Source organism: Aspergillus sclerotioniger, assembly GCF_003184525.1.
Source record: "Aspergillus sclerotioniger CBS 115572 chromosome Unknown BO94scaffold_12, whole genome shotgun sequence".
NCBI lineage: Eukaryota > Fungi > Ascomycota > Eurotiomycetes > Eurotiales > Aspergillaceae > Aspergillus > Aspergillus sclerotioniger.
Genome location: NW_020291002.1, coordinates 844,701 through 868,803, shown reverse-complemented (window position 1 = coordinate 868,803; position 24,103 = coordinate 844,701). Strand labels below are relative to the sequence as shown.

General features: G+C 51.4%; 7 protein-coding genes and 1 non-coding gene across 8 annotated transcripts; 5 read left to right on the top strand and 3 right to left on the bottom strand.

Annotated features, from left to right (window-relative positions):
• Positions 1-359: 359 nt before the first annotated feature.
• On the bottom strand, positions 360-1,638 carry BO94DRAFT_464468 (carbon-nitrogen hydrolase family protein; the record flags this gene model as incomplete). The annotated part of the gene is made up of 5 exons (XM_025608065.1): positions 360-539; positions 586-630; positions 678-899; positions 950-1,440; positions 1,491-1,638. 5 exons carry the CDS (start codon positions 1,636-1,638, stop codon positions 360-362), a joined length of 1,086 nt encoding a protein of 361 aa, XP_025468194.1.
• Positions 1,639-2,376: 738 nt separating this feature from the next.
• BO94DRAFT_556220 (uncharacterized protein) lies at positions 2,377-4,484 on the bottom strand (the record flags this gene model as incomplete). Its single annotated transcript, XM_025613848.1, has 5 exons — positions 2,377-3,284; positions 3,364-3,805; positions 3,881-4,171; positions 4,202-4,285; positions 4,374-4,484. The coding sequence occupies 5 exons, from the start codon at positions 4,482-4,484 to the stop codon at positions 2,377-2,379; spliced, it is 1,836 nt and encodes a 611-aa protein (XP_025468193.1).
• Positions 4,485-5,779: 1,295 nt separating this feature from the next.
• BO94DRAFT_595126 (ankyrin repeat domain-containing protein) lies at positions 5,780-6,700 on the top strand (the record flags this gene model as incomplete). The annotated part of the gene is made up of 1 exon (XM_025616215.1): positions 5,780-6,700. The coding sequence occupies one exon, from the start codon at positions 5,780-5,782 to the stop codon at positions 6,698-6,700; it is 921 nt and encodes a 306-aa protein (XP_025468192.1).
• A 1,077-nt stretch (positions 6,701-7,777) lies between these two features.
• Positions 7,778-9,891, top strand: BO94DRAFT_515846 (efflux pump antibiotic resistance protein). Its single transcript, XM_025609939.1, has 5 exons — positions 7,778-8,094; positions 8,146-8,243; positions 8,300-8,647; positions 8,696-8,836; positions 8,885-9,891. Exons 1-5 carry the CDS (start codon positions 7,837-7,839, stop codon positions 9,735-9,737), a joined length of 1,698 nt encoding a protein of 565 aa, XP_025468191.1. The 5' UTR covers positions 7,778-7,836; the 3' UTR covers positions 9,738-9,891.
• A 180-nt stretch (positions 9,892-10,071) lies between these two features.
• Positions 10,072-10,173, bottom strand: BO94DRAFT_t149. Its single transcript has one exon. It is a non-coding gene; the product is annotated as a tRNA-Pro (tRNA).
• Positions 10,174-10,865: 692 nt separating this feature from the next.
• Positions 10,866-12,787, top strand: BO94DRAFT_52827 (uncharacterized protein). The gene is made up of 2 exons (XM_025610416.1): positions 10,866-11,309; positions 11,356-12,787. Exons 1-2 carry the CDS (start codon positions 10,984-10,986, stop codon positions 12,719-12,721), a joined length of 1,692 nt encoding a protein of 563 aa, XP_025468190.1. The 5' UTR covers positions 10,866-10,983; the 3' UTR covers positions 12,722-12,787.
• Positions 12,788-13,505: 718 nt separating this feature from the next.
• BO94DRAFT_515842 (cysteine proteinase) lies at positions 13,506-14,876 on the top strand (the record flags this gene model as incomplete). The annotated part of the gene is made up of 4 exons (XM_025609938.1): positions 13,506-13,944; positions 13,999-14,091; positions 14,137-14,456; positions 14,558-14,876. The coding sequence occupies 4 exons, from the start codon at positions 13,506-13,508 to the stop codon at positions 14,747-14,749; spliced, it is 1,044 nt and encodes a 347-aa protein (XP_025468189.1). The 3' UTR covers positions 14,750-14,876.
• A 93-nt stretch (positions 14,877-14,969) lies between these two features.
• Positions 14,970-16,878, top strand: BO94DRAFT_515839 (MFS general substrate transporter; the record flags this gene model as incomplete). Its single annotated transcript, XM_025609937.1, has 2 exons — positions 14,970-15,577; positions 15,631-16,878. The coding sequence occupies exons 1-2, from the start codon at positions 15,287-15,289 to the stop codon at positions 16,876-16,878; spliced, it is 1,539 nt and encodes a 512-aa protein (XP_025468188.1). The 5' UTR covers positions 14,970-15,286.
• Positions 16,879-24,103: the final 7,225 nt, after the last annotated feature.

The window sequence follows — 24,103 nt, the reverse complement described above, 5'->3', positions numbered from 1 at the left end:
TGCTGGATTGGAAGATGGGGGAGTGAGGAGGTTGGAAAAAAAGAAGGAAGAAGAAAGGAAAGAGAACAAATGATAAGTGATGAAAGAACCGAAAAGAAAAGAGAGGAAAGAAATAAGAAGACAGAAGTACTAGAGATTACACTGTTGGTGGAAATCTACCGGTCGGCTGAGGCAGTCCCTCATGTCTGCGAAGCTGGAATAAGCGACTGAAGCTAGAGCACAAACTCAGCTAGTATCAGAATAAAATGTCGGTAGGTCATATTTCATTCGAGCATCTAATATACAAATTCATCATCCTTATCTCTATACCTATCGAGCTCAGTGGATGGAGTGGAGAGAGCCTAATTGAAGAAGCCAGTCTAGTTCTCCGAATCCGCAGCAGCAGCGTTCAAGGCATCCAAAGGAGCCGACAATCCAACCCGGTCAACTGTCCGGGTGTATGCAACTCCTCCGTTCACTCGGTCCTCGTGAACCACGAGGTCCTTGCGGTTGGTGTCGACCAGCAGGCGGATCAGGTCGGGGCGCATGTAGTGGCCGCCCTGAGAATGTTAGCAGGATCCACGGAATATCTCCAAAGATACTTACAAAGTCGGCCAGAGACTTGGAAAGCTGACATTCATCGAGGTCGATCTGTGATCATGTCAGTACGGTACATCTCGATTGGCAGAGAAACTCACGTCAACAAACAAAAGCCCTTCAAAGTCCTTATCCGGGTGAGGAACAAGGTTCTGACCGTCAGGACCGAAGATGCGACCGTGGCCGTTGTAGATGCGAGGGTCCTCCAGCTCCTTGCCCGGGGGAGTGTTCAACTTGATTCCCTCGGCGGTAATCGTCTGCCACGGCGCCAGGGTGAAGGTGCCGGTCTCGATCGCATAGGCGGGTGTGACAAGCTGCGCGGTCTCATCAGCCCTCAGACATCACGCAAAGAAGATCATAAAGGAATACTTACGTCCGCATTGGCCTCGGCCACGTTGGTGAAGGGATCCGGGTACTTCAATGTCTCCTTGCCCGGGTACAGGGGCCAGGCAGCAACGTGCACCTGCTCTCCCAAGGAGGCAGCATACGCCTTCATGAAAGGGTTCATATTCTCCCAGCAGTTGAGGTGGCCGACACGGCCGATATCCGTCTGCATGACCGACTCGGTGGTGTCACCAGTGCCGTCACCAAACACCAGGCGCTCAACATGAGTGGCTCTGATCTTGCGACGGTGGTTGATGATATCACCCGAGGGGGAGATCATGACCTGGGTGGTGTACAGACTGGCCAAGTCCACCTCGGAGTAGCCCAAAGACACGTAGATCTTGTTAGCCCGGGCGGCATTGCGGATGCGACGCATCTCATCGGAGTCGGAGGGAAGACTGTTCTCGCGGTACTTCTTCAACAGAGGCAGGCTTTCCTGGTAGTTGACCTTCCACGCCCAGTAGGGGTATCCAGGAATCCCTAGTCGGTTAGCTAGACTTCAACATTTGAACATACTCTGAATGACATACAGAGCTCAGGGAAAGCAATGAATTTGCATCCGGCCTTGCCAGCTTCGTCAATCCAGTGGATGGTCCGGCGGACGGATTCCTCCAGGTTGAACCAGCCGGGCTCAGCATTGACAGCTGCGGCCTTGTACTTCTTGAGAATGGGAGCCATGGTGGATGATTGTTCTTGGATGACTGATGTGTAAATGTGTTGAGAGGATTGATCTTGCTGTTGATGATGAGAGTGATGGAGGTGAGGCCTGTCTCTCCTTTATACCTTGGAAGATGCACCGTGCAACATATCTATCAGAGTCCTCCATCCTCATCATTTGATCCGGATGCCACGGAGAACGGTGTCTGCTCTCTGCTCTCGGATGTGTCAAGGCGTATACACGGGCGCTGTCTGAAACATCGTCCCATCGCTCCGGGATTTGGCAGGTTAGTAGGGACGGGATCGAGCGGTTCGGGAAGGGCGGAGCCGTCGGGATTCCTGGGATGCGACGGTGAACTAACCAATCAGTAATTCCGATGCTCAATCTAATCTGCAGCAAGGCGTGCGGATTAACGGAAAGTCTAGTATATTCCTTAACGTTAATCTGCCGTCCCGCCCGTTCTTAGCGTAAAGTCTCGGACGATAGCGGCAGCGGGATCTGACACAGGCACAGGAGACAGAATAAGATCAGATACCGGGCAGATTGATGTGGAGTGTTGCAGCAAACCCCGGCCAGAGTAAGCATGCAGGACCTGACTTGGATCATGCCACCCGCGACTGCAGAATAGCGGAAATATCTCGGATGTAAACAATGTTCGCATGCTTATGAATGCCTCAGGGATGAAGTCAAGATATTCGTGGGGAGTTTTCGATTCACGACGTTGAAAGGTTCAGTTGCATTATGTTGTGCAAATTTGGCTAAGTGGAAGGGTCTTGAAGAGTAGCCAGCCATTTTTCCAGATTATTCGGGTGGTTTGCTCGTGAGCTGTTTGACTTCATACCATCATCCTCTTGGTCCTCATCAGTATCCTCATCATCAAGACCCTCCAGCCATTCATCCTTATAAATCATTCCTGGGGGAAACCCTTCCCCATTCGTGATAAACCAACGGAAAATGTCCAGCGACGCTTCTTCCGATGCGTCCTGATCAAGCGGTTTATGAGGAAACCGCTGTAAATCTTGCACTCGGAGAGAATCTACATCCAGCGTAGTAGGCATAACTGTTGCCATCGAAAACCCTTTGTCCTGAATGGCCGGGCCGTTCTCAGGCTCCCAGATCCAATATTGGTAACGGAGGTGATGTCGTGGACAGTCCAAATGCGAGGCGACCCGAAGAGCACAATTCCGCGTCTCCATCATTCCACATGGCTCCCAAGGTGTGCGTGGTGGATAATTGTATGATAGGTCATCTTCCTCGGTTGTAGGAAGGTGAAGAAGTCGCCAGACGTCGGCCCTCCGGACTTGTTTCTTGTATTGATCGATGATATAAGGCCCCATGCCAGCAATGTCCATGAAGCTTTGCAGACAGCCAGTCCAAGGGAAGGCAACTGGGTCCAGAGGGGGTCTACCCCGTCTAGTCCTGCGAAGGATGATCGGGGCCAACCCCCCAGCTACAGCTCCAAGCCAAAGCGCAGATATCGTGGGTCGCCGAATGCCACAGATAATGGCAAGAATGTCATAATAAAGGCCCGGCAGGTCTTCAAATTTCGTTCCTTCAGGCACCTCGTTTAGTATTGGATGTAGCCATGCACTAACAAGATTACACGGCACACCTGGCTCCCAGAACATGCCGCAGAGGGAAGACATAAACAGCGTCTGGATTGCAACTCAAGGTGATGTAATAAGGAATGTTATCATAGAGCATACACCATTCAGAGGGTATTTACTTTCCTGGGGTAGCAGGACACTGTGCCCCTGTGAGTGTTGGCGGAGGAAGTTGAATGGTTGAGCCATGACAGTTATGTGTTGGTACTGTAATGGCAGTTCCAAGAGCAACGGGGAACTGACTCCCCAAGTTATACATGAGAGCAAACCGAGAAAGAGCTTCAAACGCCCTACTAGATGACATTGGTATGGGAGGGAAATCCCCAGTAGCAGTCTTTCTTTTGCATTGAATCGCGAATGATTGCTGTGATCTGCAGATGACTGACCAAGGTGCAAGGAATTCCCCATCATCACACTCCTTCATGATAGCTTTCCAACCATCGCCAGGAGCCAGGATTGATGACCACCATGAGATTGTGTCGTCGTCCGCCTCACCGATATCGATCATATGTGTTGGGGTGTACTGAGTAGTCTGGCGATATACAGCGGCTTTTGACTCTGTATATTTCATACCACCTCTCCCCTGGATTTCAAGTAGGCGGGCGGAAAGTATGTAACATCATTCCAAGGTGGGGATTGCCAAATAATTTGGACCGACAGCCGTTTCATCTTCTGTGCCAACCCAATGACGAAACCCATTGCCATTGAGCGCATAGGGGACTGAAGCTTTCGTGCCAATATACAAAAGCACAATGTTTGTTTTGTCTCTTTCAATGCGATCGCAGTCTGTAGATTCATCTACATGCCAGCTAACGGATGCTTGAAGACAGAGCAATGGGGAAAGAGATGCGCCAACGTGGTGGGAATGAGTAGTATGGGGTCCGGCATGCATGCTAAGGACTTTCATAAGCATGTGGTGAGGATTTGCCAATTCTGGCTTGATGCCATGCTCATGTCAATGACAAGCAGCTGCTGTAACTTTGTACCAATATGATCTGCTCTTCGCCAAGGCATCTTCTAACTGTTGTTTGGTCGGTTGAAGTGCGTCACTGTCAGCGACGATCTGTAGATATCATATTTGGTCAATAATTTAAGAAAATTCTGAAATAAGGAGGAAGTGAATTGCTGTAGCAAGGCAATACTATACTGACCCCGGATAACTGTGGCGGATGTAGATCATTTGTATCCCTCTTCTGGACTTCATTTTCATCAGCATTCGGTGCCGCCTCAAAGCTTGATAATAACTGAGCATGCGGGGTCATATTGATGGACTAGGAGGAGTGGGAGTTGAGTTTGAGTTTCCCAGATGAGAAAAGAATGCTCCATGCACGACAGCCTAACCAGTCAGGTGATGAACTGGTGTCTGCCCCACTCATCCAACATTGAGATGTCATAGCATCGTTTGATAACGCAGTTTACACGGGGCTGATTATCCCTTCCTTTGGATCATCTATAAGTGAATACGGATGAAATGGCTTTCCCGATTTTGTCTTTTGTGTCTTGTATCTAACCTACTGTCTATATAACATCACGCCATCAAGGAGCTGCTGCGAGAGCTCTGGACATCAGTCCAGTAATAGTTGCATGATTGCGACCGGTTCTTTTTGGTTATAAACAGTGTTCACAAGAAGCAACCCGTCGAAATCAACTTCAGGTAGAGGATCTGCATTGTTGTCCAGTAAAAGTCGCAGTATTTCCTTGTTTCCATGTTCTGCCGCTATCAAAAACAGATTGAAAGACCGGACCCTCTTGGCTTCGAGGTCATCAACGTGAAACAAGCTTCCGTTGCGTATCAGGTATTCGGCTATCTCGTACTGGCCATATTCAAGGGCGGCGTTGAACAGAAGATCCTCTTCCAAATGCAAATGCTGGGGGATTAGAGTTATTAGTATATGATTGGGCTTTGCTCAAAAGTAGTTATTCGTGGTATCCACCGCAGATACTTTCCTGCTAAAGATTGAACTATGTAGACAGATCTGGCTGGCTAACCACCATTATATCAGCGGCTACTACCGACACCTATTGGCCAGAACGTCTCTGATTCCGCTATCTTTGTTAATCATAATGATGGTTCCCCAAATTTCATTGAACGTATTTATTCTTTCCCGTTCGTAGGCTTTTCATCTTCTTGGACCTGATCGGCCAGCCATACAATACCATCAGCAGAATTTCCTGGTCTTCCAAGGATTGCACGCTTTATCAGTCTGGTTTTCCCTGATGTAATCCTAGGGATTGGTCATGATTCTTACAGACAATGGGCCGTGGATTTCCAAAGACGACTTACTTAGCCTTTGTCGCAAAATCACCCACCCACTTGTCGCACCACGAACAAAGACTTGAATCTGGGATGTTTCTTCATACAAATCCGTTTTTACCAAGAGAATATCGGATCTGTTCAAGAGATTTCACCTACCCGACAGGTGCCCATGCTCTCATTCAGTGTTCATTTATTAAATAAAGGCGTTGGTGCTCCTCTTTCCACCCACTGTCATCGACTCCTTTATCTTCCCTCACTCGCATTCTATCCTCTGCCCTGGTGTTCTTCTTCTCCACCAAGATGCCGCCCCCTCACCTACCCTATGAAATGAAAACGGCAATTGCAAAGTTTCTCACACGCAAACAAGACCTCAACGCACTGGCCCAAACTAGCCGAGATTTCTATCACGCCGTCAACCCTGTCCTTTACGAGAAAGCTGTCACCACACATAGATTATCTATTTTTAGGTGGGCTGCCATGAACGGTCAAGTGTCGACCATCCAGATGCTTCTGGAGCACGGGGGCGAGGTTCCCCGGCCCGGTTCTTACGAGCTCCCTGAGTTTTACGATACAGATCACGTTGAATACAATCCTCGCCTAGATGAGTTGAGGTATGATTACCGGTGGGCTCGCACCATCACCTATGCGGCATATAATGGCCATGTGGGGGTGGTTGAGTTATATCTTGACAAAAGAGGTGCCAGCCCAAATCATCGCGATAGGGATGGATATACGCTACTCCATCACGCCGTTCTGAACAACCATGACTCCTTAGTCCGAATGCTCGTCGAAAGGGGTGCCTCTATCAACCATTGCAACGGTGAGGATCAGACGCCACTTGTCGTCAAAGCCGCTGAATTAGGAAACCTTGCAATGGTCGAATGCCTTCTGTCACCTACAAAGAAGAGATACCCACGCAACTACCTAAAATATATATGTAGGGCAGTGCGCTCTGCCATATTCTCAAAGTCTGCGGTAGTTGTCGAGTTTCCGTTGAGTCAAGGTGCCCCTCTTGACATTCCTGGCAAGGAATTGTCGGGCGATCCTTTCGCTGCAGCTTTCCTGAGCAACAATAAGCGACTGCTCTCCTTGGTTCTTGATCATGGAGCCAAGGTGTCGGATCGCCAAAGACTAGGTGTCTATCGCAGGGCCGCCGAGGCAGATTACGTAGATATGCTCAAGCTTGTGGTGGAAAAACGCCCTGGATGGAGGTGCAATTGAGGAAACCTGATACTAACAGCTGCGGGTTATGATTCTGACAGGATGGTCAGCTTTATCCTATCAAAGAACGTTGACCCGAACTTTCAGAGGAAAAGTGACCAGTGATCGGCACTCACCTGTGCGATAAATTCAGGGGCGTTGAAGGCAGTCAAAGTTCTTCTCGCAGCGGGGGCACACATCAACGATCCCGATACAGAGGGCCATTGCCCTATATATTGGGCCGAATTCTGGGTTAGCAGAGATGTCCTGGCTGCGTTGGAGAAACAAGATCCCGAAGGTTTTGCAGCATACATGCATAAGCGGGATATTACTCGGAAACAAGAATCGACTCCATGTTATAGAAATCTGTCGATAGGGTTAGGTATCATGTGAATGAAGAGGGCCCATTCTTATTTTTACATTCGCTAGTGAAATAGCATAGATGCACTGTCACAATCGAGGCACCACAGGAAATGATATTTTCGTGAATTGAGTTTTCTCTTGATGTTGTTGGTGTCAGTTTTCTTCCCTAGACTGGCTTTAAGAATGACTTTTGCCGGGATACAGTAGACCCATCTGTTTCTCTTTGTGTCTAATATACTGATTGGGATTGAGTACTCTCAAGTAATGGTTACTATGTCAGCAAAGACATGTATGAATACATTTTAGTTTATTACTATCCAGTGAACTGCTGGAAACTTCTGACGCGTCCAGAGGTTGAAATACGAGTCAGTAGATAAGCCACTGCAAGCCCTCCACCCACTTGAGTCAAAGCTACCCAGCACTTGGGCCAAGATTCAATCCTGTTCCTGCAAGTGATGTAGGGCTAGACTCCAGTGCTGGCGGTCGCCAATCCTGGCTGTGGGAAAACTCTTCTGGTCATGCTCCGCTCAGGCCCAGATGACAAAGGATCGGAGGCTGGCTTCCGGTGGATAGAATTCCTCCATCCGGTTAATCACGGGGCAGCACATGGCCATGACTCAATCCAGAGTTGATAGCTCACTCCCACTCAGCCTAAATCGGGACTGCAGTTCCGGTACTTGCGAACCTTCATGATGCGGCACTTGCCCTAGCTAAACATTTATTTTCATTTGAACCCGCGCCGCTCCGATTATTGGGGTTGCGCAGCGTTTCATCTATTCTTCTGTCTCTCCATCATGTCTCTGGTGCAGACTTTCCACTATGAGGTCACAGCCCCCCCACCGTCCTTGTCACATCCCGCAATTCCTTCCCCGCTCCATTCGATTCCCCCAACTCCAGCCGACGACACCCCAGATCCTCTCAATACTCCCCTCAGACAGAATCTGGCCCCGACAGCAGGCCAGGCAGTTTTTGAGCGGGCACCGTCCGTCCAAATCACTCAATCTCGTCGGTTGGCAATTACCGTGTTGCTTCTCCTGGCCAACCTCGTACAGGTTTCACTTCTTGTCCCCAATCCATCCATCCCATCGTGCTGATGGCATCAGATGACAGTGAGCTTCTCTGGGATGGCAGGTGGAACCCGTCTTGGGGAGTCTCTTGGGGCCAAGGCAACATCTGCAACCTGGGTCGGTGCCAGTTATGGGTAACAGCCTCTGAAATAATTCGTACTGCATGCATCTGACCCTCTAACATGAATAGTCTGACGCAAGGAACATTCGTGCTCATGAGCGGACGATTAGGAGATGTCTTCGGTCATCGAGAGCTCCTACTGCTAGGCGGGGCCTGGCTTAGCCTCTGCACCCTGATCAGCGCATTTTGCAATAATTTTGTCGCCTTTGTTGCCATGCGGGCGCTCGCCGGCTTGGGAGGGGCATTGATCATGCCGAACGCAGTGGCCATGATCACCAGCACCAATCCCCCGGGACGTGTGCGAAACCTCAGTTTGGGTTTCTTTGCAGCGTCGGCGCCGACCGGAGGGTACTTCGGCGCCTTGTTTCTCGGTGCCTTTATGGAGAAGACGGAATGGAAATGGTTCTTCGTCTTTATGTATGTCAACCCCGTATGAGAAAGCACATCTAACAAAATATCCTCTAGAGCTGCCATTGGCGTCGCCATCTTCCTCCCCTTATGGATACTAAGCTCACGAGAACCTCTACTCGACAAGCACGGCAAAATCGACTGGATTGGATCAGCCCTAGGCACGAGCTCTCTGATCTTATTCAACTTTGTCTGGAAGTAAGTCAACACATACCTCTAACCAATTCGTACTAATCACAGCTATAGCCAAGCTCCCAGCGTAGGATGGTCGACCCCCTACGAAATCGCCCTCCTCATCACCTCAATCATCCTCTTCGGCGCCTTTCTCCTTTGGGAGAAAACCGGCACCGACCATCCCATCATGCCCCTGGAAATCTTCCAAGCCCCATCCATCCTCACCCTCCTCTTGGTCGTCCTCCTCAACTACATGGCCGTAGGCACACTAATTTGGTACCAGATTCTATGGCTCCAAGACATCTGGCACTGGTCAACCCTCCACTTCGCCATCAGCTGGACACCGTTCGTCATCTGCGCAACGGGAGCCGCTTGTCTCGCCGCCTGGTTAATCCCCCGACTAGCCGCCCAATGGATCCTCGCCATCGGCACCACCACCATTCTAGTCTCCAACGCACTAATGGCCACCGTCCCTCTCCATCAAACCTACTGGGCCCAGGTATTCCCATCCATCATCCTCTTCTCCTTCTGTCCGGACTTTGTCTACACGGCCGCTCAGATCATCGCCAGTAACTCAGTCCGTCGGAATCAGCAAGGCATTGCGGGCTCGCTGATTGGCTCACTTAACCTCTACGGTGTGAGTTTAGGATTGGGGTTCTCTTCGACCATCGAAGACCAGATCGCTCAGCGGTCAGGGAGCCGGATCGAGGGGTACCGGGCTGCATTGTACTTCGGGGTGGGGATCAGTGTAGTGGCATTATTGTTAGATGTATGCTTTGTGCGCATGGTCAAGGATGAACGCGAAGGGTGGCGGGAAGAGGATCGCGCCCTGGCTGATGCTGATGCTGATGCTGATGCGCTTGAGATGACGGGACATGCGGCTGCCACTGGTGCGGAGTGGCCTGTTCCAGCTGAACGGGCTTAGTTGCATGCTACTATGACACGACGGCCAGGTGGGAGGATAGATTATGGCGATAGACAAAAAAGCCGTGAGGATTTAGATGAGTGGGCGCACAATGACTGGTTCAGGATACGACGAGTTACACACATACAACAGATGCTAAAATACTAATTGACACTCTCCTAATACGAAATACACCGCTCGTCAACCCGACATGATAATTAATAGATAGATGGACTACCGCGACGGTGCCATATCGGTGGTAGAACCCAATCAATCCACACAACCACCCGCATCCAGCAATGAAGGAAGGAGGAGGTAGGAGAAAAGCAAGAAAAAGCAAAAAAAGAAAATTCAAGGCCCGAGCCGCGGATCGAACGCGGGACCTCTCGCAGATATGCTTGGGTTTGTAGGCTGAAGCCATCCCTAAGCGAGAATCATACCACTAGACCACCCGGGCTTGATATATTGATTGCTTTTATTTAGTGTTATATACGCCATAATATATATATCTGTCTGTTACCATCTTGAAAATCTTACATCATTTCCATTGCCATTACAATGAGAGTAATGTTTGGAAACTATTACTACTACATAGGTACATTGAACAAGCCTTGGTTTTATCCACTCTGTATTATGACTCCACATTGATCTGGATTCGCATTGTGTTGGGTATCTGGCTGTGAGATATATATTTTCTTTGGCATGGTGTTCTATCCGCTGAGACATACTGGTGCGAGTTCAGTTACTGTATACTCCTCTCTTGATTAAGGACTCTGGCATCGACACATCAAAGCAACATCCACTTGCGACGAATGCTAATTAATTTCTCATAGAATTCCAATGGTTCCGTGTGTATAACGCTGTCCCTCCACCACCTGTTCATCCTCTGCTGGCTGGAGTGAGACCAAATGTGGATCCAGACGGGAAGTTCGGTGGACCTCCGCGGACTCTTCTGGATGATTTCTGGAAAACTCACCTCCCAACACACCCCCATTGGTGCTGACAGCTTGCAGAACGCCGAGCCAATCATGCTCTCCAGGCACCAGTGGGCCCATCAGAAGCCACTAAAATATTTTCAGCAGAGATTGGATGCGCATCTCCATCACTGGGACCCCCTTAATCATCGTGCCATTTCTTTGGCTTCGCCGTTGAGAAGTGGGGCAAAACTAGATTATTAATAGCACCCTTGTGACGGATCTTCATCGCCTCTGCAGTGTGGAATTGACTTACCCACTACCATGCATGCAGATTGGTGGTTGTCGTCAGCATGCTGTCTACTATCTTTCTGTGGCCGATATTCTTGTTGGCCGTGCAGGCTGCCTTTGTTCGGAGATGGGAATGCAGATCCTCGGATCAGATTTTGGTGGATTCTGTCTTCCAGCAGATGAGTTTGGATGGTGCTTTCGAGTCGAGGGATGGCATAACGACGCTGGATTTGAAGTTGACTGGAGAGTTCATGTTTCAGTCTTGTGATGCTCTTGATGGAGCAGCGGCGCAAATGCTTGTCGATGCTAGAGTGTTGGGTCGTTCGGTAGGGTACCAGGGACGGACTAGGGGATCGTGTGCGGAAAGTCTCTATCATGCTCATTCAAGGTGTGTTTGCCAGTATAGCCGAAGAGCTCAATAGTGACGATGATAGGACGGGTTTACGGCAGTATGCAATCTACCAGACGTCTTATTATCTCAACCATACATATGCCTTGCACACTTTGGACACCACAATCCGTCTTCAATTAGATGGTATCGAGATCACATGTGCCGCTGCCCACATCACGCCGTATATTGGATCGACGGCGTCTGTTCTTCTCAAAGCCTTTCCATTTATAATCATGGTTCTATTTGGCGCAGCCACAGGTCCGTTGAAGATTCGTCGTACTAATGGAAGAAGCATGTTTCGGTATGAGATGGACGACGCATCAAATGACCCAGCGCAGTCGCATGTTCAGGGACTTGGCGACTGCCTGCAATACCTTCAATTCATCTTCCTGAGTGGCTGTCTGACGCTCTCGTATCCCGGCTTCTATCAAGCAATCGTCAGCCAATTGGCGTGGTCGTCACTTATCTTTAAGAACTGGCCCGTTACACATCAGTTTGCCTACCCTGGTGTCATGAAGGGTTTTTATGCAACCAATTCGACCTGGGGGTTGGAGGAAATGAGTCAGGTACTGGGTGGGACTACTATGAGCGATCTCTGGGTCAATGCCATTGTCAACCTTGCCTTGGTGATCCTGGGAACAGCAGTGGTCATGCAAATTCCGTTTCTCAGCGAGTGGATATCTAAGAGCTTCCAATCACGACAAGCAGCTGAATTGTCGGACTTTCGGAAAGAATCAATAACCCAGTTCCAGCGGACCGGATGGAGCGTGATTCGAACTGTGCTCGATCGCTTCCTCCTCCCGATAGTCGCATACTCCTCGTTCCAGCCACTCTTGGCAACATGGTTTCCCGTATATTGGACGTTTATGGCGGTCTCCTTTGTCAGCTTTCTCACTGTATCACTGGGGATCACAGTTTGGTACCTGGCAAAGAATGGCAGACAGGGCGTCTTCTTTCGGCATAGCTCCTTCCCTTCGCGTCAATCAGGGGACTGGTTTGCCAGTGCGTTGTACGGTGTCCCTATTGTAAGGGGCGTGGCTATTGGGGGACTGCAACAGTCCGGGCTGAGCCAGATCCTCGTTCTCATAGCCTGTGAGGTTCTTATATTAGCATGCATGCTCTGGAATTGCCGGTATGGGCCGGTCTGGAGACATACATGCTTCTCGGCTGCCAGACTGGTGAGCATAGCAATGACCTGTGCATTTATTCCCCACGCGCAAGTGAGCGAGCGGAGCAGAGGACTCCTGGCATATTGTATTCTGCTAGTGCATGCTGGTGTTCTTCTGTTTGGGTTTCTGGGTCCTTGCCTGGTTGATATTGTTAGATTTTCTCTGTGCGAGATGGGATTCATCAAATCACCTGCGGAGGGCTTTGCACAGTCAAACCGAGCACCGGTACGGATCACTTGATCAACTGCCGACGCAACATGCTGACGTTCTAGGTCTTTGGGATCGGCCAACTTTCGCAACGATCGACGAGAAACATCTCGTTTACGGAGCTTCCCGCTCTCCGTCCTGCAGGTCCGTCCATTGATTCTTATATCAATACGATACTGACAGACGCAGCATACACCGATCGGGCAGGGAACGCCTATCCGTCGTTCTTCCGCGCCCCTCGACCTGGGACTGCCGGCTCCTCGTCCCGCAGTCTGACTTCCAAACTCCCATCCCAGAGTGGAAGTGAATCAGGGGAATCAGCTGGATCAACTGAATCGACTCTGGACTCGGTGGATCTGAGTATTCTCGACAGCGAAGCAGCAACGGAGCGGAGTGATGTGGATTATTCGAAACGCGAGGCGGACCAATACTACGGTCGGCCGACGGGATCCCGGATGCCTGCTGATACAGAGCGGGCAGATCATCCAACCACGGCGAGACATTGGAAATGGTCCCGACAAACGAAGACAAAGGGGTTTGAGGTTTTACGGCCTGGGCGTCCTGGATTGTGACAGACTTTATCATATATAATCTTCCTCTACTGCACTGATGATATCACAACTTGAAATACTAACAAGAATGAGATATACATCCAACCAGCCATCAGAGCCGATAAATGACGGATGCCTTCCATCTTAGCTCCAAATGAGTCAACCAAGAGTCAACAACGAACAAAGAACACAAAAGCTCAACACACAACCCAGCTCATCCCATCCATTTGACCCCCAGACTCACAACCCAAGTTAACACAACAACCATGACCACCTCCCCCCACCCCCGGGGGGCAACATCGCCATCCACCACCCAGGTATCTGCATACACCCCCGCCCAAATCACCACCTGGCTGCACCACCTCCACCTCCCCCGCGCCTACACTCCCTACATCACCAACCCCAGTACCTTCCCCCAGACCTTCGAGTCTCTCCGGACTCTGATGCGATGCCAAATCAGTCGATTCCCTTTCGAAAACCTCTCAGTGCATTACTCTTCCACTCATGTCGTGGACATCCGCCCGGCCATCCTCTACAATAAACTCCTCGGACCGAATGCCAACGGTCGTGGCGGGTATTGTCTCGAACTGAGCATTCTCTTTCATCATATGCTCTGCGGACTGGGGTTCAAGACGTATATGACTGGGGCGAGGATCCGGGCAAGGGTGGATGGCGTGCCCGGGGGGGGGCTATTCGGGGATGTAAGTCATATGGATACTTATCTATCATTCCCTCCTATTAATTTCCATGCGCAATCAGTACTGATAAATCATCTCAGAATCCACACAACAAACATCATCCACCTCCCTAACGGAACCAAGTACTCCATCGATGTCGGTTTCGGTGGCGACGGTCCCACAACCCCTCTTCCTCTTCAATCCCCATGCCCATCCTAAGCCCCCTCCATCTCCACCATCTCCTCCATCTCCTCCGCAAACCAACTCTCAATTTTCTCCAACCTCGGACCCCAACAAATCCGCCTCAGTCAATCGCACATCCCACTACAATCCCCCTTCCTAACCCACTCCCCAGAATCACAAAATAACAAATTCTGGATCTACCGATACCGAAACCGTCCCACTCACGAGTGGAATTCATTCTACTGTTTTCAGGAGATAGAGTTTTTTGAAGCGGATTTTGAAGTCGTGAATTTGTTTGCTTGTTTGAGGAGTCCCGTCCACCGGGGGAGTGTGTTGGTGGTTAGGTTTTTGAGGGGGGTGAAGTGGATTTAATGAATTGGAGGGTTGGGGAAGAAGGCGGGTTAGAGAAGGGGGTAGGGGTAGGCACAGGGGTAGTGGGAGGGAATGGAGAAGAGTAGGATGTGAATATCATAGGCAAGGTAATGCTCGTGGACAAGTTAATCAAGGTAAATCTCGGGGGAAAAACGAGGGTAGTGCATGAATTCACCACCGAGGAGGGGAGGATGCAGGCCCTGTGGAAGTATTTTGGGATTCGGTTAACAGAGGAAGAAAAGGAGGGGATTAGGGGGTGGGATAAGGAGTTGCTGTAGGTAGATAGCCAGGTAGGGCACGTAATCGGGTGGCTGCATTGGTTGCGAGGTACTATAGACAGGGATCATTCAGGATAGGTAGAGAATGACATGTGAAGAGACTGGATGTACCCCATACACAGTATGGGTATGAAGTCATCCTATATAATACTATGTAGTAATACAAGTGGCAATAATGGAAGTTATGAAAGAAAACAAGCATCTCCCTTCGACCGACTTCCCCATCCAAGACCCAGCAGGCATCACTGCAATGAACAGGATCACCGCACGCCAAGGCCCACTCTCGGCCCGAGTGTGATTAACCTGCAGCCAGCAAGTCGGCTTCCAGACGCCATCCACCCCCAATTGGCTAGCCAGCACCCAGCTCAAACACTTCGAGGGGATTGCTTTATCATATCCATGTCTATCGATCCTCCGGGCCCACGCACACCGCATCCGATACACAATGGGTAGAAAATATAGATAGCTGGGTATCCGGCTGCCACCCACCGCGCAACCCGACACTCAACCCACGGCGTGGTCAGCAGTATACATCTCATGGCAACGCTGATCCCGAGCGAAAAACGCTCGGACTCCCCTGCCGAAGCCGTGTGCAGTTCCGGCCAGGATGACCCGATCTCCTCCGATGAAACAGCAGCAGAAGAAGAAGAGGAAGAAGTCTACTCGATCTACACCGGCACGGCCAGAAGTCTAATCGTCCTAACGGCCTCCGTAGCCGGTTTCTTCTCCCCCCTCTCGGCCAACATCTACCTACCTGCTCTCGACACCCTAGCCGATGAGCTCCACGTCACCGACACCATGATCAACCTGACCGTGACAACATACATGGTGTGCCAACCCCCCACCCCCCCCATCCATCAGCGAATAAACTGACCATCTAGATCTTCCAAGGCCTCGCCCCTGCCATCTTCGGCGGTCTAGCAGACACCGCCGGCCGTCGCCCCGCCTACATCATGTGTTTCACCGTATACATCGCCGCCAATATCGGCCTCGCCCTGCAACGCAACTACGCCGCCTTGCTCGTCCTACGCTGTCTCCAAAGCACCGGCAGCAGCAGCACCATCGCCATCGCCAACGCCATCGTCGCCGACGTCGTCACTCCCGCCGAACGCGGCCTCTACATCGGCTACGGCTCAGCAGGGAGTATATTCGGCCCGTCGGTCGGGCCCATCATCGGCGGTCTCCTCACCCAATTCCTCGGATGGCCCTCTATCTTCTGGTTTCTGGTCATATTCGCAGGCGTCTTCTTCCTCCCCCTCCTTCTTTTCCTCCCGGAAACGGCCCGAAAGGTAGTGGGTAATGGCTCGCGACCAGCCCCGGCATGGAATCTCTCTATTATGCAACTCTGCAAATCCTCCCCTACTACGACCGATACCCCGGCAGTCAAAACGCAGATAACTTTCCCCAACCCACTCAAAACCCTCATCATCCTGTCGGACAAAGAAGTCTTCCTCATCCTTTTGGGGAACAGCCTCGCCTTCGCGGGCTACTACGCCGCCTCGACGAGCATAACCTCCCAATTCGCAACCATCTACCACTTCAACGACGTGCAAATCGGCCTATGCTTTATCCCCGTCGGCGCAGGAAGTCTAATAGCCGCATATACACAAGGCAAGATCGCGAATTGGAATTATCGTCGCCATGCTCATAAATCGGGAATTACGATATCCACGACCCGAAAACAAAACATGGATGAGTTTCCTCTCGAGCGCGCCAGGACGGAAGTCATCCTTCCTCTTGTGCTTATTGAGGGCATGGCGTTGATTGCTTATGGCTGGGTTCTTCATTATGAGACGAACCTGGCAGGGCCGTTAATTCTCCTCGTGTTCATTGGGTATACTTCCGGAGCGACGTTGAATATAATGAGTGTGTTGATGGTGGATATTTATCCTGAGAGTCCGGCCACGGCCACGGCGGCGAATAATCTCACGAGGTGTTGGTTGGGGGCTGTGGCCACGGCGGTGATTTTGCCTATGATTGAGGGGGTGGGCAGGGGTTGGGCGTTTACTATTATTGGGTGCTTGTGTTTTTTGTGTGGGCCGGTGATTGGTGTGGTTTGGGGGTGGGGGCATGGGTGGAGGAGGGAGAGGCATAGGAGGGAGAAGGAGAGGGGTTTGAGGGGGGGATAAAGGGGATGTTTGTTTGGTGGTGTTGGTAGGTAGGTAGATTAGATGGAATAGAGTTGTGTGTGTGGAGTCTGCATCCAGAAAGCTCTGATTATCAGATAGGTCGATTGGCTTCCAATGCTTGGGATATTCATGAAATCACTTATAAGAACTTCCAACCTCAGTGTTCCACCCGTTGGAAGGGAGGATGATATTGATCTTCATCGTTGACAGGTGCTGTTGCACCCGCCGTTGTATGCAAGTAGTCCACCTCCGTTATAAATAAGCTATTCTCGCAACTGCTTGGTCATCCTGCGGAGAGGAGAAATGTAAGCAATAGACTCCGACCCAGACTATTCACTAGTGATCAACCACCGACATAATACTGGCAAGTTAAATATCATTACCCATCCCCCGGGAAATCTCACCTTGGATTATCCGAAATCCACACCGCGAAAGCCTCGTTTCCACTGCAGCGACACGAGTGCCGAAAAATATGGAACAACGAAGTGGGTAGGAGGCTATTGCGGCTCATGATAACTGTCAGCACGAGTCAGAATCAAGTACGTAGTCGGTGACAGCGAGTTGGGGGCTGGGAGAATCTTATCATGAGCCTGTCTGATGGCCAGACTGATCTAGAAGGGTTTGGATCCGGCCGGATGAGAAGCTAATATGCTAGGAAGCTGGCTCGTGTTTCAGGAGGCATTGCATGACACGCCACGATAGTATTCTGTAAGTCTCTGAGAGCTCTGAGCGGTTCTAGCGAAATGAGGTGGAGGCGCAGGGTATATGGCGAATTTTCTAAAAATGTCTGTCGGTAGGTGGTGGGTCAGTATCTCCGAGATTGACATCGGTGTTGACAGTGATTGATGGAAGGTCATAGTCTGAGAGAGAAAGATTCTTGAACGTGCTTAGAGGCAAGAAAGTAAAAAGGTAAGAAGGTATGTGTTGGTGGCGGAGTGCTTAGTGGGGGCGGGGAAACCGAGCGAACGCTGAACAGCACACTCCTTGGGGCCAATGGGGCCAAATGATCCTTTAGCTCACCGATCGCCAGGGGACTTGTTGTTTTCAGCTAGTCGGCGGTGCCCCGCGAGGCTTCTGCTCAGATCTGACTGACCATACGATAACGTCTCCGACACTGTGTGTTGGTTCTGAGCAGCTCATATTGTTTTGCTTTCAGCATGAATCTTGATTTGGGAGTTATATGAGCGTATTGTTACTGCTATTTATACTGACATGGCTTTTGAAATAGGAACAAGAATCACAGATAGAAAGAATATACCACACCTGATGGGCTATAACAGCGATCCAACATCCACGCGTCCTCGGAATCAGATCCTGGAAAAAATGCTTTCCGCCCCAAGGAGCTATGAAGGACCCCCGACCCACTGTTGGCCATCCATCATTGGATCACTCGTATCCTGAGGTAGTCCCCGGATCTGCCACAGTTGAGGTCAAGCTTGGGGCCAGACCCTGCCAGCGTTTCAGCTCACCCGGGATGCTTCTGACGCCTGTCAGCGCGATCATATAAGGAGGATCATCGCCAGCCAGCTCAGCTCAGCTCCAGCACCAGTATCGAACACGCACAATGCCGGTCACGCTCAAGAGATCGTTGTTGCTGGCCCTGTGGGCCGGGAGCCTCGTCTCAGGCTCCTGGGGAGCCGATCCAGTCACTACCGATATCATATCTGCTGCCCCTGCTACCACCCCTCCACCGGTGGTAGACTCTTACCTGGTTGACACCGAACCTGTCGACGAGCCTGTGCAGGACGAACACGTCCACCTCGCTGGCCGAAAGCACGAGGGCTCTAAGAGCGGCAGTCGCAGCAGCAAGAAGAGCTCAAAGAAGACCACCAAGACTCACAAGAAGACCACCGAGAAGTCCACCGCTGAGGAGAAGACTACTTCCGAGAAGAAAACCACCACCGAGGAAAAGACTACCCATACCACCTCGGAGCATACCACCTCGACCGAGGAGGCCAAGGACACCACCACTCATACCACGGCGCCTCATACTACGTCTACTGAGGATAAGTCTAAGCACACGTCATCGACCACGACGCCTCATACTACGTCTACTGAGGATAAGACTACGCATACCTCGTCATCTACCACGAGTGAAAAGACCACCAGCACCCCGACCACGGAGTCTCAAGCTACTTCTCACAGTACCTCTGCTAGTGAGACCACGCCTCACACGACCACCACGTCTCATACTACGGCCTCGGTTGTCGCACCTGGCGAAACCACGCATACAAGCACCACTCCTTCCGAATCTCACAGCTCAACCCATACCAGTGGGACCACCCTGGCTGCCGAGTCTAATTCTGGCTCAACCACGACCCACTCTGCCACCAGCAAGGAAGCCGAGCACACAACCTCTCACACTGCTGTGCAGACATCTCAGTTAGTATCCTCTTACCTACTAAGTTATCCTACTAACAAGGTATAGTGAAACCTCAACTAGTGCAGCTCACTATGGGTCAACTACATCTGGAGGAGAGTTTTTGGAAACCTCGGCTCAAGCTACAGGCACCCCAACTGGACACACCACGGAATCTCATCACTTGACTGCTAGCACGGCTACAGGCAGCGCGGAGTTGCACACTGGCACCGAGTCCCATCATGTTACCGCTAGCACTGGGGCTTTTGCTACGGGAAGTGCTGAGTTGCACTCTACTGGCACTGAATCACATCATTTGACTGCTAGCACTGGCAGTGCCGAGTTGCCCACTGGCACCGAATCCCATCATCTTACAGGATCTCACACTGCTACCGGAAGTACTGAACTCCATACTGGCACAGAATCTCATCATTTGACCAGCACCGGATTGTACCACACAACCGGTACAGAATCCCGTCACTTGACGGAGACTGGATCCCACACTCTTACTGGATCCCATCATCTATCCACCGGCACGGAATCCCACCATTTGACCAGCACTGGTCTCCACACTGAAACGTCTCACCACCTGACAACCACCTCTGGATCCCATATCGCTACCTCCACGTCTACCTATAACGGCACAGAGATTACCGAGTCTCATCATGTTACGGCTACCTCGGACCACATTGCCAGCAGTACCGGTGCTATCAGAACCTCTACTCACGCGGCGTCGTCTACTCATCTCATTCCTTCGGAGAGTGGTGTTGCCACTCCGACCAGCTCTGACGCTGCTCAGGCAACCGACGATGGCTCTGGAGATGGAGATGATGGTGATGACGGATACGATACGGGAGACGACTCTGGGGATTATTCCGGAGATGACGGCGGTGATTCTGGAGATGATTCCGGTAGTAGCTCCGGAGATGATTCCAGTAATGATTCGGGCGACGACTCTGGAAATGAATCGAGTAACGAATCTAGCAATGACTCTGGAGACGACTCGGCTGGTGATTCTGGAGATGATTCCGACGATGAGGGCAATGATGATGACGGTGACTCCGATGATGAAGGAGATGATTCGGACGATGACGATGAAGATGACGACGATGGAGATGACTCTGATTCTGGCGACGGTTCGGATTCTTCCTCTGCCTCTGCCTCCGCTTCTTCATCAGTCGCCACTTCATCATCTGTCTCTGGTACACCAACCAGCTCTTCAGCTGCCCAAGCAACGGATACTGGATCGGACGATGGAGATGACACGGGAGACGACACGGGAGACGACACTGGGGATGATACCGAGGATGCGTCCGGAGACGACTCTGATAATCCTGATGATGACTCAGGAGAAGATAGCGGTTCTGATTCTACTACTGCTTCTGCCTCTGCTTCTGCCTCGTCGGTTGCCACTCGGACATCCTCTTCTGGTGTTACAGCAACTAGCTCTTCTGCTGCACAGGCAACCGATGATGGAGATGACACTGGAGATGACACTGGAGATAACACCGGAGATAACACTGGAGATGACACTGGGGACGACACCGGAGACGATACTGGGGATGATTCAGATGAGTCTGATGATGAATCGGGCTCTTCTACTGCCTCTGCTTCTGCCTCCGCTTCATCGGTTGCCACCCTGACATCTTCCTCCAGTGCCACAGCAACTAGCTCCTCGGCCGCTCAATCTACCGATGATGGATCTGACGATGAAGACGACTCCGGTACTGATGCTGATGAATCAGGTGATGACTCAGATGATGATTCTGGGGATGACTCCGCCGATTCAGATGCTGATTCAGGTGATGATTCTGACGATGATTCCGGGGATGACTCGGAAGATAGCGGTGATTCTTCTACTACCTTTGCCTCTACCTCTGCCTCCTCCTCATCGGTTGCCACTCCAACCTCCTCCGGTGTTGCAGCAACCAGCTCTTCGGCAGCCCAAACTGCCGATGATGGATCTGACGATGAAGAAGACTCTGAAGATGATGGCGATGACTCGGATGATGGTTCAGACGATGAATCAGGCGATGATGCAGATGATGACTCTGGTGATGACTCCGGTGATGATTCTGATGATTCCGGGGATTCTTCCATTGCCTCTGCCTCTGCCTCCTCATCCGTTGCTACTCCGACATCCTCATCTGCTGTTACAGCAACAAGTTCTTCTGCCGCTCAAGCTACAGACGATGGATCTGGAGATGGAAATGACTCGGGAGATGATACCGCCGATTCCGGTGATGACTCCGAAGACGCATCCGACGACTTGGGCGAGGATTCGGGTGATGATTCTGATGATTCAGCCGACGACTCTGATGATGATTCCGATGATTCTTCCGCTGCTGCATCTGCCTCATCAGTTGCTACTCCAACATCCTCCGCGGTTGCTACCCCAACCAGTTCCACAGCCGTGCAGTCATCTGGAGACGATGGTGACGATTCTGAGGATGATTCTGGTGATGATGCTGACGATTCAGGGGACGATACGGACGATGAGTCTGGGGACAACTCTGATGATTCAGATGACGACGACTCTGATGATACCGGCTCATCTGATACATCCGCTTCTGCCACAATCGCATCTAGTTCGGCCTCAACCTATGCATCCACTGTGGCTACCCCAACTAGTTCCCAAGCCGCACAGTCAACTGGTGACGCAGATGGAGATGACTCTGGAGACGATGCGGATGATTCTGGGGATGACACCGGCGATGATACCGGCGATGACTCGGATGCCGACTCTGATGATGGCGATGATGGCAATGATACCGACGACGAAGGCTCTGATGATACCGGTTCAACTGATGCCTCCACTACTGCCACCCCTAGTGCTACCTCGTCCATTGCCACCCCAACTAGCTCCCAAGCTGCCCAGTCAACTGATGATGGCGATAATGGTGATGATTCGGGTGACTCGGGAGATGGCTCTGGAGACGATACTGGAGACGATTCAGACGACTCTGATGATGACGAGGACTCTGGAGATGACTCTGGAAATGATACTGATGATGACGACTCCGATGATAGTGGTTCAGTCAGTGCATCCGCCACTGCCACCCCCAGTGCTTCTTCGTCTATTGCCACCCCGACCAGCTCCCAAGCTGCCCAGTCAACGGATGGTGGTGACTATGGCTCCGACTCGGGCGACGATTCTGGAGACGATAACGGTGACGAATCAGGCTATGACTCCGATGATGGGGATGATTCTGACGATGAGTCCGACGATGATGGCTCTGTTACTTCCAGTGCTGCCACTCCAGGTGCTACTGCAACTTCTGCTTCGTCCGTTGCTACTCCGACTAGCTCTTCCGCTGCCCAGTCAACCGATGGCACTGGTGAAGATAGTGACGATGGTGACGATGGGGATGACGGAGACGACTCAGGGGACGATACTGGAGATGCTACTGGAGACGATTCGGGCGATGATACCGATGACGATGACTCCGATGATGACTCTGATGATAGCGGGTCGACCGGTGCCTCAACCACTGCCACACCTAGTGCTACGTCAACTCCTGCCTCGTCTGTCGCTAGTTCTTCAGCCGCCCAGCCAACTGAAGATGGTTCAGGGGATGATTCTGGCGATGACGGTGATGACGGTGATTCTGGCGACGACAGCGACGACAGCGACGATGGAAACGATGGAGACGACGGCGATGACGGTGATGATGGGGATGATGGCGACGACTCTGGGGACGACTCTGGGGATGATTCGGGCGACGATGGCGACGATGGTGATGACGGCTCCAACACTAGCTCGGCCACCGCTACTCCCTCGTCAGCCGCAAGCTCAACCTACGCCACTCCGGCAGCTAGTTCAAGCGCGGCCGTTTCTAACGAGCTGTGCAGCCCGCAATGCACTGAATGTCTGTCTAATGACCTGACCGATACCTCGAGCACGTCATTCAAACGGTCCGGACTATTCAGCAGAGGCCTGACGAAGAGACTCTCCAGCTTCCTGACCTGGCTGCTCGACCAGATGCGATCCGGCCAGCTCCTCGCCAAGGACACCAGTGGCATGTCCACTTCGGAAACCGTGGTCTTTGGCAGCGGTTCCACCATCTTCGGTCAGACCAACATCCGCGGATGCACCGTCGTCATCGTGGTATCCAAGTACGCCGTCTACCAGGCTCATCTGTGGGAATCACCCGGCTTCGTCACAAACCAGGACGGCACTGTCTCCTTCGATGAGCAGGAATTCCAAACCACCGTTCTCGACTTCCTCACCAACGACCCCAACCTCAAGATGCCCCAGCTCACCGGCTCCACCACGTATAACGACCCCGGCACCCAGGTCTACATCGGCACGCCCGTTGCCACATCCGGACAAGGCGCCAAGTACTCGTCCCAGATCTCACAAGTCACGTCGACCATCAACTCCGTCCTTGGACTGTCCACTGACCCAACCGAGTACTACTACACGACCACCAGCACCGACGGAGAAGGCAAGTGGCTATTCAAATACAACGCCAACACATGCAACAAGCCGGTATGGCAGATCTGGTACGGCGACGTTCCCGACAATGCCCTGTGGTCTTCCACCGAGACAGCCTCCTGCGCTGCATCTGCTTCGATCACTCCTTCTCGCACTGCAGCCCTCCCGGCCTCTACCGAATCGTCGACGTTCAGGATACTGCCGAAGACGACATCAAGCTATTAATCAACATAACCCATACATGAGCTTATCCTCATGCTGTCCATCTTTTATTTTCTTCTCTTCCAACAACACTCTCTACTGCTTTTGACTTCCGTCGACTGACTATTCCATTCTGACTATCTTTCACATCCTTCTACCAAGTATTTATTATATTCTGTCCAACTGTGACTGTCCACTGATCGTTCCATTGCCAATGTGTATATTGA

Coding starts and splice junctions, on each gene's coding strand:
- BO94DRAFT_515846 (XM_025609939.1), top strand. CDS start 7,837: ATGTCTCTGGTGCAGACTTTCCACTATGAGGTCACAGCCCCCCCACCG. Junction 8,244..8,299: donor TGGGTCGGTGCCAGTTATGG/GTAACAGCCTCT, acceptor TAACATGAATAG/TCTGACGCAAGGAACATTCG. Junction 8,837..8,884: donor TTATTCAACTTTGTCTGGAA/GTAAGTCAACAC, acceptor TCACAGCTATAG/CCAAGCTCCCAGCGTAGGAT.
- BO94DRAFT_52827 (XM_025610416.1), top strand. CDS start 10,984: ATGCTGTCTACTATCTTTCTGTGGCCGATATTCTTGTTGGCCGTGCAG. Junction 11,310..11,355: donor CTCTATCATGCTCATTCAAG/GTGTGTTTGCCA, acceptor TGACGATGATAG/GACGGGTTTACGGCAGTATG.